Source organism: Coregonus lavaretus (genome assembly GCF_964263955.1).
Source record: "Coregonus lavaretus genome assembly, chromosome: 8".
Classification (NCBI taxonomy): domain Eukaryota; kingdom Metazoa; phylum Chordata; class Actinopteri; order Salmoniformes; family Salmonidae; genus Coregonus; species Coregonus lavaretus.
In genome coordinates, this window is record NC_139995.1 from 29,387,308 (window position 1) to 29,401,833 (window position 14,526).

Consider the following 14,526-nt stretch of genomic DNA (forward strand, 5'->3'; position numbering starts at 1 on the left):
CACAGGAAGAACACAAGCCCCCTTACATTGAAATCATTAGTACATCAGTCAACCATACATGGATATAAAAATGTAACAGTATGCATCGGTAATGGATGCAATAAAAGAGGTTGTTTAATTTCCCCCTGCGTTTGTTTAGAGTACTAGTTACGTATTCCTCCATGTAAGTATGTACTCTATGTGCCCAGAGTCTGTGCAGCGTGAGGGTTCCTGAGAGAAGTAGTGTTTGCTGTGGTTCTGTCCGACTGTTGGCTCCCTGGCAGCTGTGACTGTGTGCCCTGAAATCACTGGCCTGACTTACACAGCGTACCCACCACTCTCTTCTTGGCTTGGTAGAAATCTGCAGAGACAGAAACCAATAGAGGTTTTGTCAGCATTGGACTCAGTATTCAAAACTTAATTCAAATAAACCAGCAGTTCAACCCTACCAACTTATAACCCATCCCCAAAAACCATCCCCTACATCCACCCACCACACCAACGCTCCTACCTTTGAGGTTGGTCTGTTTCCACTTCAGTCTGTTTTCATTATGGTTCCTGTTCTCCTTCTTGTTCTCCTTCTTGTCTGGTGTTTTCTCCAGGTTCTGGAGGTTGGCTCCGTACTTCTCAGGGGTGCAAGGGATATTCTCCTTGCCACGGTGCAATGGCCCCGCCCTAACACTCCCTGTGGTGGCCGCCAGCACTCCCACCCTCTGTGCCTCCCCCTGACCCAACAGGCAGGGCCGGTAGAGGAGAGGCAGCTTGGTGCCTGGAACCCCCTCCCACTGGAAGTCTCCCCCAGCCAGAGGCTTCTCTGACAGGAAGTCGAAGCCCCAGCGGTGGCAGGCGTCCTCCAGGTCTCTGCGCAGGGCATTCTGGTACTCCTGCTGCAGCTGCTCAAGGTCCACTGGGCCAAACAGGTTCCGTCTGGCAGGACCTTTCCCCAGGGAGCTCAGAATCCGCTTACGACTGGCCATTGTTGTTCTGGTTCTACACTGCAGGGGACAAAGGGAGAGAGGACAGCATGATTAGTTAAGTAGACAGATATCTACTTACAGAGCACAGCAAGAGGATAGTGGTCTGAGGAACTATCCAGGAAACAGTAAAGTCATCAATAAGATCATGTAAAAAGACGTAATGTCAAATGTAGACACGTGATGTACACTACATGGCCAAAAGCTTGTCGAACATCTCATTCCAAAATCATGGGCATTAATATGGAGCTGGTCCCCCCTTTGCTGCTATAACAGCCTCCACTCATCTGGGAAGGCTTTCCACTAGATGTTGGAACATTGCTGCAGGGACTTGCTTCCATTCAGCCACAAGAGCATTAGTGAGGTCGGGCACTGATGTTGGGCGATTAGGCCTGGCTCGCAGTCGGCGTTCCAATTCATCCCAAAGGTGTTCGATGGGGTTGAGGTCAGGGCTCTGTGCAGGCCAGTCAAGTTCTTCCACACCGATCTCGACAAACCATTTCTGTACGGACCTCGATATGTGCACGGGGGCATTGTCATGCTGAAACAGGAAAGGGCCTTCCCCAAACTATTCCACAAAGTCGGAAAAACAGAATCGTCTAGAATGTCATTGTATGCTGTAGAGTTAAGATTTCCCTTCACTGGAACTAAGGGGCCTGAACCATGAAAAACAGCCCCAGACCATTATTCCTCCTCCACCTAACTTTACAGTTGGCACTATGCATTGGGGCAGGTAGCATTCTCCTGGCATCCACCAAACCCAGATTCGTCCATCGGACAGCCAGATGGTGAAGCGTGATTCATCACTCCAGAGAACGCGTTTCCACTGCTCCAGAGTCCAATGGCAGCGAGCTTTACACCACTCCAGCCGACGCTTGGCATTGCACATGGTGATCTTAGGCTGGTGTGCGGCTGCTCAGCCATGGAAACCCATTTCATTAAGCTCCCGACGAACAGATCTTGTGCTGACATTGCTTCCAGAGGCAGTTTGGAACTCGGTAATGATTGTTGCAACCGAGGACAGACAATTTTTACGCATTACGCGCTTCAGCACTCAGCGGTCCCGTTCTGTGAGCTTGTGTGGCCTACCACTTAGCGGCTGAGCCTCTTGTTGCTCCTAGACGTTTCCACTTCACAATAACAGTACTAGCAGGGCAGAAATGTTGCGAACTGACTTGTTGGAAAGGTGGCATCCTATGACGATGCCATGTTGAGTCACTGAGCCCCTTCAGTAAGGCCATTCTACTGCCAATGTTTGTCTATGGCGATTGCATGGCTGTGTGCTCGATTTTTTACACCTGTCAGAAACGGTGTGGCTGAAATAGCCGAATCCACTAATTTGAAGGGGTGTCCACATACTTTTGTTTATATAGTGTACATTGTCTGAGTTGAAATAGTCAGTTTGTTGAAATATCCTATGTGACACCAGTCCCTTTCTTGAGTCTTCTACTCTACAGAATAGCAAAACAAAAAGCGCTGAAGAGGGAGACATTTTTTAAATGTTTCACTGCAATCAATCAGATGCCTCTGAACTTGTGAACAAAGGTAAAGATGATAGCAATAATCTATGTAAGACCAAGACTGTTCCTCTCAGATGTAAACATCAACAACTACTAAGGTAAGTAACCCAATTAAATTATCTTCATCGCCCTATCCTATCACCAACAATCATCAAGCTGAAACAAATATTAGTAAATGGCATCAATAAATCAGATATTCCAATATAATTCAATAACAACCAACTATCACACAATAATCACTGAAACACTACTAACTAATGCAACACGATGTAAGAAGGTATATAGCTAGCCTAACCCAACGAATAAAGAACTTACCATTTATGTAACGTTAAATCTCTCTCAAAATCCTAACTGTACTTCATTTGTGTAAAGGAGGCACTGGACTGTGTGTTGAGGATGCTGCAGTTCTATTTAACAGCTAGCCATCAGACTGTGATTCATAAAGCCCTCCTACTGTCCTGATCTAATACAGTACATGCCTGAGAAAACCTCTACAGCGACAAGTCCTGGACATCCACTCTTGTGGCTGGAGTATTACAAAGAACCACTAGGCGCCAGTGTTAATCCATAACTTGCATTTTTGACAAACAGAATACGGAGATCCACAAGCACGTTTTGAATGTGCAAATGCACATTACATTTACATTTTAGCCATTTAGCAGACGCTCTTATTCAGAGCGACTTACAGTTAGTGAGTGCATACATTTTTCATACTGGCCCCCCGTGGGAAACGAACCCACAACCCTGGCGTTGCAAGCGCCATGCTCTACCAACTGAGCTACAGGGGACCTACATTCCACAGTTGTAAATGTTAGGCATTTCTGAACATTTGCTCACAAATCGTTCTATATTTGTTAAAATGTTTGTTTTATTTGTGAGCTATGTTGAATATATTGACAGATTATGGATTTATTTGTGATTTATGGTGAATACACATACAGATCATGGTTTAATTTGTGAAATATTTTTACATATTCACGGATTATGGTTTAATTTGTGAAATATTTTTACACATTTACGGATCCTGGTTTTATTTACTAAATATTTAAATATATTCATAGATATAGTTTTATTTGTGAATCATGTTGAATATAAGCACGGATCATGGTAGACATATCTACAGATTAAAGAAACAAATCTCACTCCAAACTATCTTCGTGAAAACTTGTCTGATGTCAGGCAACAATACAAACCCAGTTAACGATTTTAGCTACAGTAAATTGGTCCCCTGTAGCTCAATTGGTAGAGCATGGCACTTGTAACGCCAGGGTAGTGGGTTCGATCCCCAGGACCACCCATATGTAAAAATGTATGCACACATGACTGTAAATTGCTTTGGATAAAAGCGTCTGCTAAATGGCTTATTATTAAATTTATAGAGGCTAAAATAGGGTACATCTATGTCACGTGTCAAACTCATTCCACGGTGGGCCGAGTGTCTTCGGGTTTTCGCTCCTACCATGTACTTGATTGATTAATTAAGGTCACTAATTTGTAAGGAACTCCCCTCACCTGGTTGTCTAGGTCGAAAGATCATCGGTTGAGAAGATGGCGGAAAGGAGGTTTTGTTTGAAACTGCTAGTGAGTCGGGTGAAGCTAAGAGTACAGAAAGTGTGAATGAGTGAGTTACAGTGGCAAAGACAAAGGGAAACAAGAGAAGTAAAACCACTAGACTCGTTTTTAGTCGGAGTGAGGTTTTTGAATCAATGCTACTTGGGAAATCCATTTAACGTCTCCAGGAAAATCTGGAATGTGTTGGAGGAAAGTGTGGAGTCAGTGAGAGTCACAAGAAGTGGTCTTATTTAGATTTTCTGTGTGTCTGCGGAGCAGAAGAAGCATGTTTTAAGACTCAAAAAGATATCGGAATGGAATGTTTCCTGTATGGATTTTCGTAGCAGGGCCTATCAAGGGGGTTATTTATGGGGTGGCGCAAGAAATAAAGGCAGAGGATATAACTGAAGACATCGATGGAGTGGTTGATGAACGTCGACTGACCTGTATGGTGGATGGAGAAAATAAATGCTACTGTTCTTTGATGAAGAGTCTCTCCCTTCTCATATAAAGTTAGGATTCATGAGATACCCTGTAAGAGCTTTTGTGCACAAGCCCCTTCAGTGTCATAAATGTAAAAGACTTGGTCATGTGTCAAGTGTGTGCAGAAAGGAAGAGTATCGTATGCCAGATGAAGGTAAATGCTGCAACTGTGGAGGTGAACATGCACCTGAATTCCTGGAGTGCCCTGTTAGGGTGAAGGAGAATGAGGTGGCAAGGGTAAGGAGCGTCCAGCTTGTCTCCTATCTGGAGGCGGTGAGAAGATTGGAAGGAACGAGTGGCGGGGAAGAAACAATGGTAGTAGAGCCACCACGACCAGTGAAGGTTTCCCATCAATCGAGGGATAGTGAAATGCTACATGTTAAAAAGGTGGACTTTGTATTATGTATTGCAATGGTCATAAACTGTCCAGCACAAGCAGAGAATAAGTCTAAGAATATTTGAATCATTGTGAATGCCGCTGAACGTTTTTGGGGTCTTTGTGATTTCACAGCTGAGGCCGTGTAAGAAATCCTGTCGGTGACCGCCATCACAAGCCCCTGAGCCTGTGTAGGGATGTATTTTGGAGTGGACTGTGATTGAAGAAGTGGGATGGGTTTTCTTAGTTGACATGTTCTATTTTGTATGTCGTTGTTTCCCCACCTTTCCCGCAATGGTTTTTTAGTTTCTTATTCAATACCCTGTCCAGCTGGTGGCGGTAATGCACCATTAACATTGGATGCCAACCGCCGTTAACCCCATCAAAGAAGAAGAGAAGATGGTTGTCTAGGTTTTAATTGAAAGAAAAAACCAAAAACTCAGAGACCTCACTACGGGAACCTGGATGCAGCAGCAAGGACACGTGCAGAGAGAAGTTGCACCGCGATCCTACGAGATCCAAACGGAGCATGTATCAAAACTTGGAGGAAACCGAGTGGCTCTAAGGCTTCAGCCGTTTACTCAAGGGACTGAGTATCATCAGGATGACACTACTGAAGTGTCAAATGCCTTCAGCAATGGACAAAACAGTCAGAACACCCTGACTGACAACGAACGCTGTCCAACTGCTTCACTAAGTTCTTCAGCAGAACAACCAAAAAGGACTGTTCTACAGCTGTACCATCAAGAGCACCCTGACTGGTTGCATCACCGCCTGGTATGGCAACTGCTTGGCCTCCGACCGCAAGGCAGTACTAGCTGCCTACTTGAGCTGACTGCGAGCTGGGGATTGTTTGTTTCATGTCTCAGGCCCTCGGCCTGTGCCGCGAGAGGGCGTAGTTAGCCGTTTGCAGATGCAGGAATGCCCACATGCAGGAACGACCCGAATTGCAGGCCGCAATTGCACCCTTTTCGGTGCAATGGCAAATCTCATGGTGGACGAGATGGCCATAATGAACCGTGGAATACTACGGGGATAAAATCCACAGCTATGCTGACATCGGCACTGGCCAGGTTGATTACATCTCAAATGAAGCCAAGGATGCAATGGTCCTCATGGTGGTTGCCATCGACCAGTCATGGAAAATCCCTGTAGCCTATTTCCTTAACAGTGGCATGTGTGGCGAGGAAAGAGCCAACGTCTAAAGGAATGCCTGCATAGTCTCCATGCCATTGGGGTCCGTGTGGTCTCCTTAACATGTGATGGGCCCTCATGTAACTTCTCCATGCTGAGGGCTCTCAGAGCCAAACTGGACATTAGACTTGAGACCCTCATTTCTTCATCCCGGCAGTCAATCACAGGAAGTGCATGTGCTGTTGGATGTGTGTCACATGTTGATGCTGCTGAGAAATGCATTGGGTGGAGTCTTCCAAACCAGTGGAGGTGGCAGGATAATATGGCAGTACATAGAGGAGCTCAACAAACTGCAGGAGGAAGAAGGGCTGAGGCTTGGCAACAAGCTGAAAATGGCACATATACGGTGGCGGCAACAGAAAACAAAGGTGAATCTTGTTGCACAGGTGTTTAGCAGAATTCTGGCTGATGCTATGGATTACTGCGACAAATATCTCCATCTGCCTCAGTTCCAAGGATGTGAAGACACACATGCAACAAGGCAAGCTTTGAAGACAACCTCCTTCTGGAGCTCAAGGACTGAGGGGGCAAGCCTCTGCATGCTGGTAAAAGGAGAACATGTGTGACTGGCTTTATCGCCAGCATCAGAAGTGCCCTGAATGTTTTCTGTAAACTTGTGGAAGCACCAAATGCTCCATGCAGGTACCTTCCGACATACAAGCTAAGCCAGGATCAGCTTGAGCTCTTCTTCTCCACCGTTAGAGCACGTGGGGGGAGTAACGATAACCCCAATGCCAGGGAGTTTAAGGCTGCATACAAGCGCCTTCTGGTAAAGCATCAGGTGAAAAGTGGGAATGGAAACTGTCTCCTCAGAGACAACAAAACATCTTGGAGGCAACAATTCATATCAGAAGATGGTGACTGAGGAAGAGCTATGGACCCGTGAGGAGCCCCAGGTTCACAGTGACCACCTGCTGATTGACGAGGATGAAGCTGAACCCTGGTATCAGAGTATAAAGAGGCGGCCATAAATTACATCTCAGGCTTTGTGGTCAAGAAGATGAAGGAAAGATCACCTGGGTGCCTTGCTCACTGGCATGACCTCTGACTCTATACATCCATTTGTTGCTTTGAAAGACAGAGGAGGTAACAGAAGCCATCAGCTGGCATAGTAGCTGTCAGACCACAGAACGGCATTTTCAGAGGCTTCTGAGAACAACTGGTAGCAAGCCACCGCAGGGACAAGGAATAACAGCAGGCATTGTCCGTGACGTTCTTGAGGCTTATGCTGAGAAGTGTCTGTTCCCAGAGCTGCACAGCCACGTTTGACTTTGCTGTAGATTCAAATCATCTGCATTTGCTGATAAAAATGGCATCCTCTTGGTACTGTAAGATCTGCATGCACTACCTGGCAAGACGGGAGAATGACAACAGTAATGAGAAGGCTGCAGGTTATGTGTTGTGTTGTGTGTGTGTGTATACATATTATATCTATGTTTGTCTTGTCTTATTTATGTGTATGTAAGTCTTTCATATATGTTAGTCTTGTCTTATATGAGTAGTTTACATGTGTGTGACCTGCAGTATTTTGTCATTTATCCTTCTTTACTGAAAATTGACCTTCAGCAGAACAACCCAATTCATGTTGTTCAAAGTCATATTCAAAGCCAGCTGCCAACAAACCATGTATGGACACCTAACATTTCCCCCATCCCAGTACACAAGGACAGTTTTTCTCACAGTTTCAACATCATGGCGACCGTGGCTCATCGTGCAAAACAAGCATAATAAATGCTTGAGGTGATACTTGGAGTCTGCTTTACAGGGCCCAAGTTTTTACTCTCTACAACATGCTGCAGTTGATACCTGGAGTGCGCATTATGGGGCCCAGGTTTTCACAAGACATTTTGGTAGTTTAATTTACAGTTCCCCATTTATTAACCACCACTTACGAGTTTTGTGTACATATTTATTTAACAGTTCTGAATATACTGTAATAATGTTGAAACCTGTTCAATTACTTGCAACATCCAAAAAATGTGTTGTCGTTGTAATGTTCATTTTTTTCATTACATTTACATCATTTAGCAGACGCTCTTATCCAGAGCGACTTACAGTTAGTGAATACATATTTTTTTTTATACTGGCCCCCCGTGGGAATCAAACCCACAACCCTGGCGTTGCAAACGCCATGCTCTATCAACTGAGCTACATCCCTGCCGGCCATTCCCTCCCCTACCCTGGACGACGCTGGGCCAATTGTGCACCGCCCATGAGTCTCCCGGTCGCGACCGGCTGCGACAGAGCCTGGATTCGAACCAGGATCTCTAGTGGCACAGTTAGCACTGCGATGCAGTGCCTTAGACCACTGCGCCACTCAGGAGTCTTCATAGTAGCACATATATGTTCCAATAAAAAATACCTTTGTCTTGTATATTATTTAAATGTTTGTACTGTCGGTGGCATTACTGTATATAAGTGCTTGTGTGTCCTTTATATTTGTTAACTAAGACTGTCTTTGTATTGTCACACTAACATCCCAGTCTTGGCCTGTACCTTGATGTGGTGAGTGGGCTTTAAACCAAACCAGGCACCTCAATTTGTCTCTATTCCAATTTGTTGTTTTTCACTGTATTCTGTAAGTTGAGTCTTTTCTCAAATTCCTACAGCCCAGAATCATGTCCATTGGCATTTAACTCTTTAACACCATTACGTTTGGGTTAGCAGTAAGATTATCAATTTTTTATGTCATGTTGAGCTCAGTGGCTCAAAACAAATGTCCATGTTGATCCTTAGCAGATCACTATCCCTCCATTTCACACCTCTTACAGACAGCCAAGAGGTCAAGGGAGTGCTCTGTGGGGGTAGAGCTGGCCCATCATTGTTTAACAATAATAATTAAATGTTGGTCTGTACTAATGATGCATCTATACATTTTTCTTTCAGTAATGTGGGTGAGGAAGATGAGACACAACAAGGCATCCCTCTGTGGCAATTACTGCTCAGCACCATGTCCATTGTCACCCTGGCCAGCACACCCCCAGCTGCCCCAAGACTGACTGGTTTCCTGAGGGGGAGGCGGGTTGAATCTTCTTGTGTTTTTCACCTTCAACCTTATATACTCAGGGTCACTGACCAATGGCCTTTTACATGTGCGGTCCCTGGAGAAGGATTTGCCCAGTTACAGAGCACAATAACAACATTTGATTTACTTTCCAAGATACCTCCTGTTAGTGGACCTACAACCTTGAACTGAGATCCTGTCACGAGAATTTATATCTCTAATTAATCAAACTTAATGCTCTGAATAATTCCCAGAGGGTGTAAATTCTCTGGTTTAATCATGAATTAAACAAAGGTCCGCAACCAGCAAGAATTATCTGTATTTTTAATAATGGAGAGCTCTGGCGCCAAAAAACATATACAGCTTTTATACCCCTTGACACACAAAGGCACTTTGCTCCGCCCACCTTTAAACCGTTTCTTAGTCCCCTTCACCCTGGAATGCTTTCTCAACAGTTTCTAACTTCCCCCCTCTGTTAGTGGGTTGACACTACATTATAACTCTAACATCGTTCACACATTTATACTGTATTTGGGGTGAAATCCTTTAGTCATTATTCTTAAAATACAAATTAATCTATCAGATCCTGACATTTGTTTGTAAGTAAATATTACCTTTTTTAATGAACTTTTTTTTTTTTACTGTTCAGTATTGGTATTTTAACCCAGTCTTGTGACTAACACTTTGCTCATATGTGTAATTTGTCCTGTTCATCATTTCTCTTGAATGCAACATGTGTTTTCAGGGTTGCCTTTTAGGCATTATTTGTGTCATGCACTGTGAGGTACACACCATTGAGGTCATATAAGTAGTCATAGATATAGCTGGCCCTTTGCCTCCTGTTGCATCTCAAAAAGTACAAGTTAAAGAATGATCCACACAAATGAATGATCATGTGATGTGTACAAATCCTAGCTGTGTAATTTTTCACCATATCCTTTTGCAAATTAACAAATGACTGGTTGTACTCTTAGGTATGGAAGTTACATTGCATGCCTTTGAGTAATTTCTTAGCATGATTATCTCACCTGACATTATTTTAAGGACCATTTCATCCCCAAAAAATTATTTATATGCAATGTAGCCAAGAAGGAGGCAAGTAATGTGGACTCAACTTTCATTACAGCGAAAATAATTTGGATTATGGGTTCCAGTCTGGTGCGCTGAGCTGAACCAAGGGCTATCCAAACTTTGGGGAGTAACCTCAGGCTGAATGCCACAGTGTCCTGGTTTGGACAAGGAGGCATGTGCTGGAGTGGCGCCCTTCCAACATTCAGAAGGCAGCTCCTGCAACAGCCTGCTCCTGACATCCTGATCGTACATGCAGGGGGCAATGATTTAAGAAGGCTTAAAAGTGTGGAGCTGGTTAGAAGAATGAAGAGCGAGACATGCAGAGTGTGTACGTGCAGAGTCCCCCTCTACTCCTGTATCATTCCCTGTATCATTCAACAAGTGTATTGGAGGAATGCTCATCCAGTGAAGATCAACAAGGCATGGATCTGGGTCAACAACATGATGACAGCCTTTGTCAGGGGATTGGGGGGAGCAGCAATAAAGCACACTGACATTAAACAGTCACCCAGGGCAAATTTTGAGGGATGGGGTTCATCTCACTGCCCTCTGCAATGACATCTTTCTGAATGCTATTCACCTGGGACTGAAAATATACTGCTGATGTCCTCTGGCCCCCTTCTCAGCTGTAACACACATGCTCTCTCTCTCTTGCACACACACTCTCCCACACATGAATCTGAAATAAGCAAATATTGGCCATACAATAATGTAACTTCTTGTAACTTTTGAAAAGTGAAATGCACGCATTTTCCCTCTAAATTACACAAAAACGATTTTCTCTGTCACACACTCAGTCACAACACACGTGCCTGGCTGCAAAAGTGCATGGTGAGTGACGTCAGCAGCAGGCGCTCAGCTCGTGCACAGGCAGCAGCAGGCCAGCCAAGCAGCACAACAACCTGGAGAGAGCTGGAGAGAGATGCCTAGCGCACACATCATTATTCGACTTAAGTTGCTTGTTCAATAAGATAGCATATATACCTTGTTAATTAGCTTGTACCTCTAATTGTTGATCAGTTAGGTAGCATGTTAACTAACTACCAATACACTGCTTAAAACTATAATTGTTCAGAATGTGTAGGTTTACTAGTTAATAAGAAAATAAATAAAATGTAATTGTTCAATAATGTGTAATTGTTCAATAATTCAATGTGTTGTGTTTAAAAATAAAAATATCTGATCATATAAAATGTGTTGTGTTTATATTACTTTTACAAATAAAAATGTGATAATAAACAAACAAATCTAAACTAACAAATGTCAAATCATATTTGTCGCTGAGATGGCCAGTCAATTTGAGTAACGTTATTGTGTATTCTACATAGTGACGCAGTTTTACGTTATTACGTAATGACATCACAACGTCATTTAGCAACTTTTAGCAACAAATCGACCTGCCTCTAGCAACTTCCCATGAAAATTAGTTGGCAACACTGGAGCAGTGGCCACACATTTTTTTTTTTATGCATGCCAGCAAATCCACTACACAACGCAACACATTATTTGCACTATAACGGTGACCACACACTGTTAGGGTCTACATAAAGCTGTCCCTACAGCAGTCTCAACACCTTACCACTGCTACACCTGGCTATCAGCGGATCCTTGTCTGGCAGCGAAACAGCTGATTCAGCCTCATTTACTGCCTTTAAAAAAAACAGCTGATATGGCTGACTTACTTAAACAAATGTGTTTTCTACTGACAATTGAGATGTACAAACTATGGCATAAGGAGACGACGAGCGGATAAGAGGCAATCCGTAATTTCGATTAAGACAATGAGCGAGCTAGGACGGACGTTGTTCAGCACTTTTGAAATGTACAGCGACAGAATTCAGAACATGGGCCGTTCTTACAGTATTCCCCCTGTACACCAAGTCAGAACCGTAGGATAAATCAAGGGGGCATATAAGCAGACAATGAAAGCTCTTACAATATTCGATGATTACATTTATCTAAAACAGGCTATAGGCTACATGTGCACCACCAAGTCAGAACAGTAGCCGAAATTAGGAGGGGAAACGGGACCAAATTATTAGGGTGAGGCACATGGGCTACTAACAGCTTACTACACAACATTCACTTAGTATTACTTTATTAGCTGCAGTATACATATTTCCCTGGCATATTACATCATTTATGCAGCAGAATACAATACATTTTTGGACTCACCTTGTTGTGCTGTGCTCACTTGAACAGGAAGGTGGAATGCCCACACGAATTTCAATATTACTTTCCTTTACTTTCAACTTAAGAAATAAAAGGTATACAGCTATGTACAAATGGTACAAATACAGCAAAACGATACAGCCCACAACATCATGAGGTAGAGTCACATTGTACAGATCCTACTCTGGGTGATGACATCAACAAAGGGGAAAGGTCACGGTCAATGCCAATAATAACCCTCCACACATGAATAGTAATCATACTATACTGCAGGTAAGTACAACACATATTCAATGTAGTTATTTATATAGTGTCCACACTATAACACTTCTCCCCCCTCAATTTAAATCCCCCTTGTAAGGAAAACACAAGGTTAACAAGTAAATCAATGTTTTCTTTTCTTTACTTCACAACACTGTAGAACTTCTGCTGGTGTTACTGTAACCGTAAAAATAAAAATAAAAGACTGTCCTTATTTCTTTTCAACTAGGTCTGCTGCTCCAAACAAACTCTAACGCCACAAGTCTCTGTCTCAACTACAGAGTTAGTCTTTCAGGAGGCTTGTAACTACGCTGTGGTCCTCTGTAGCTCTGCTGGTTCGATCCCCGGGACCACCCATACACAAAAAAAAAATGTATGCACGCATGACTGTAAGTCGCTTTGGATAAAAGCGTCTGCTAAATGGCATATTATTATTATTATCTACGCAGTACTCCTGGTGTGCCACGAGACACAGGTAATGCGTGTCCCAGTGGAGCTGGGTCTGAGGGCACAGGAGCGGGTTGGGAGAGAATGTCCATCACCCTCTGCTGGAACCACTGAATACACCTGTTCCTCAGATACTGTTTCCTGTGGGGTTTCAACTTGTATACTACCACCCACAGCTGTTCCATCTGAAAACATGGTCTTGTCTTTGTCATAGCGCAGGCGGAGGTGGTCCTGGTGTCTGCGCATGACTCGACCATCAGTCAGTTTGACCACAAAGGAGACAGGACCACTCTGACTCAGAATGATACCTGGCAACCAGCGTTGGCTGCTTTTGAAGTTGCGGATGTAGACAGTGTCATTGGGTTTTAACTGTCTCTCCCTCGCGTGGTGGTCATGTCTCTCTTTTTGTTTCTCCTGCTTCCGTTCCACTCGTGCTTTGATGTCCGGACGCAGTAGATCCAGGTGAGATTTTGGCTTTCTGCCCATCAACATCTCAGCTGGAGCCTGTCCTGTTGTGGTTTGTGGCGTGATGCGGTACTGGAACAAAAACCGAGAGAGCTTAGTTGTGATGGTACCCCCAGTCATCCTTTTGAGCCCCTCTTTCAGTGTCTGCACAGCCCGCTCCGCTAAGCCGTTTGAGGCCGGGTGAAACGGAGTGCTGCGGATAAGGCGAATCCCGTTTCTCTACATGAATTCTTGGAACAAGTCATAGGTAAAGGTTGTTGCGTTGTCGGACACAAGAGAGTCAGGCAGACCATGGGTTGCAAACACCTGCCAAAGATTTTCGATGGTTGTGGTCGCTGTGATGTTGCTCATGATGTGAGCCTCCAGCCACTTGGAGTGCGCGTCCACCATGACAAGGAACATGTGACCCACGAAAGGGCCTGCAAAGTCTATGTGCAGCCTGGACCATGGGCGGTCAGGCCACTCCCACAGATGTAGTGGCGCGGGGCGGCGCCATCTTCTGGTTTCTCTGGCACTCAGAACATGATTTCATTTTGTTTTCTACGTCCTGATCCATGTTAGGCCACCAGATGTAAGATCTGGCTAAATGTTTCATCCGGGAGGCACCCGGGTGAGCCTCATGGACCTCATCCATGACTTGTGCACGGCCAGGGGGTGGAACAACCACTCTGGACCCCCAGAGTATGCAGCAATCCTGCACACTCAGCTCAGTTTTGCGCTTTGCATAAGGTCTTAGTCCATCATCCTCTATGACAGGCCAACCCTCTTTTCACTTGGGACAGGATAGGATCCCGGACTGTCCACTGTTTGATCTGTTTGGCATTCACAGGTGAGTTTGACAATCTCTCCATTAGGAAAATTGTCTCGGGAGGCACCACAGTTGTGGCGGGCATCTCTGGTAGTGGGAGACGGCTGAGTGCGTCTGCGTTTGCATTGTCCTTCCCCTCTCTATACACAATAGTGTACTGGTAAGCTGACAGTGTGAGGGCCCAGCGCTGTATCCTTGCTGAAGCCATGGGAGGAATGCAT

At 44.4% G+C, this 14,526-nt stretch overlaps 1 protein-coding gene across 1 annotated transcript; it reads right to left on the bottom strand.

Annotated features, from left to right (window-relative positions):
• Positions 1-284: 284 nt before the first annotated feature.
• LOC311133996 (uncharacterized protein) lies at positions 285-14,526 on the bottom strand (the record flags this gene model as incomplete). Its single annotated transcript, XM_084167615.1, has 5 exons — positions 285-340; positions 491-974; positions 13,031-13,087; positions 13,207-13,569; positions 14,464-14,526. 5 exons carry the CDS (start codon positions 14,524-14,526, stop codon positions 285-287), a joined length of 1,023 nt encoding a protein of 340 aa, XP_084023741.1.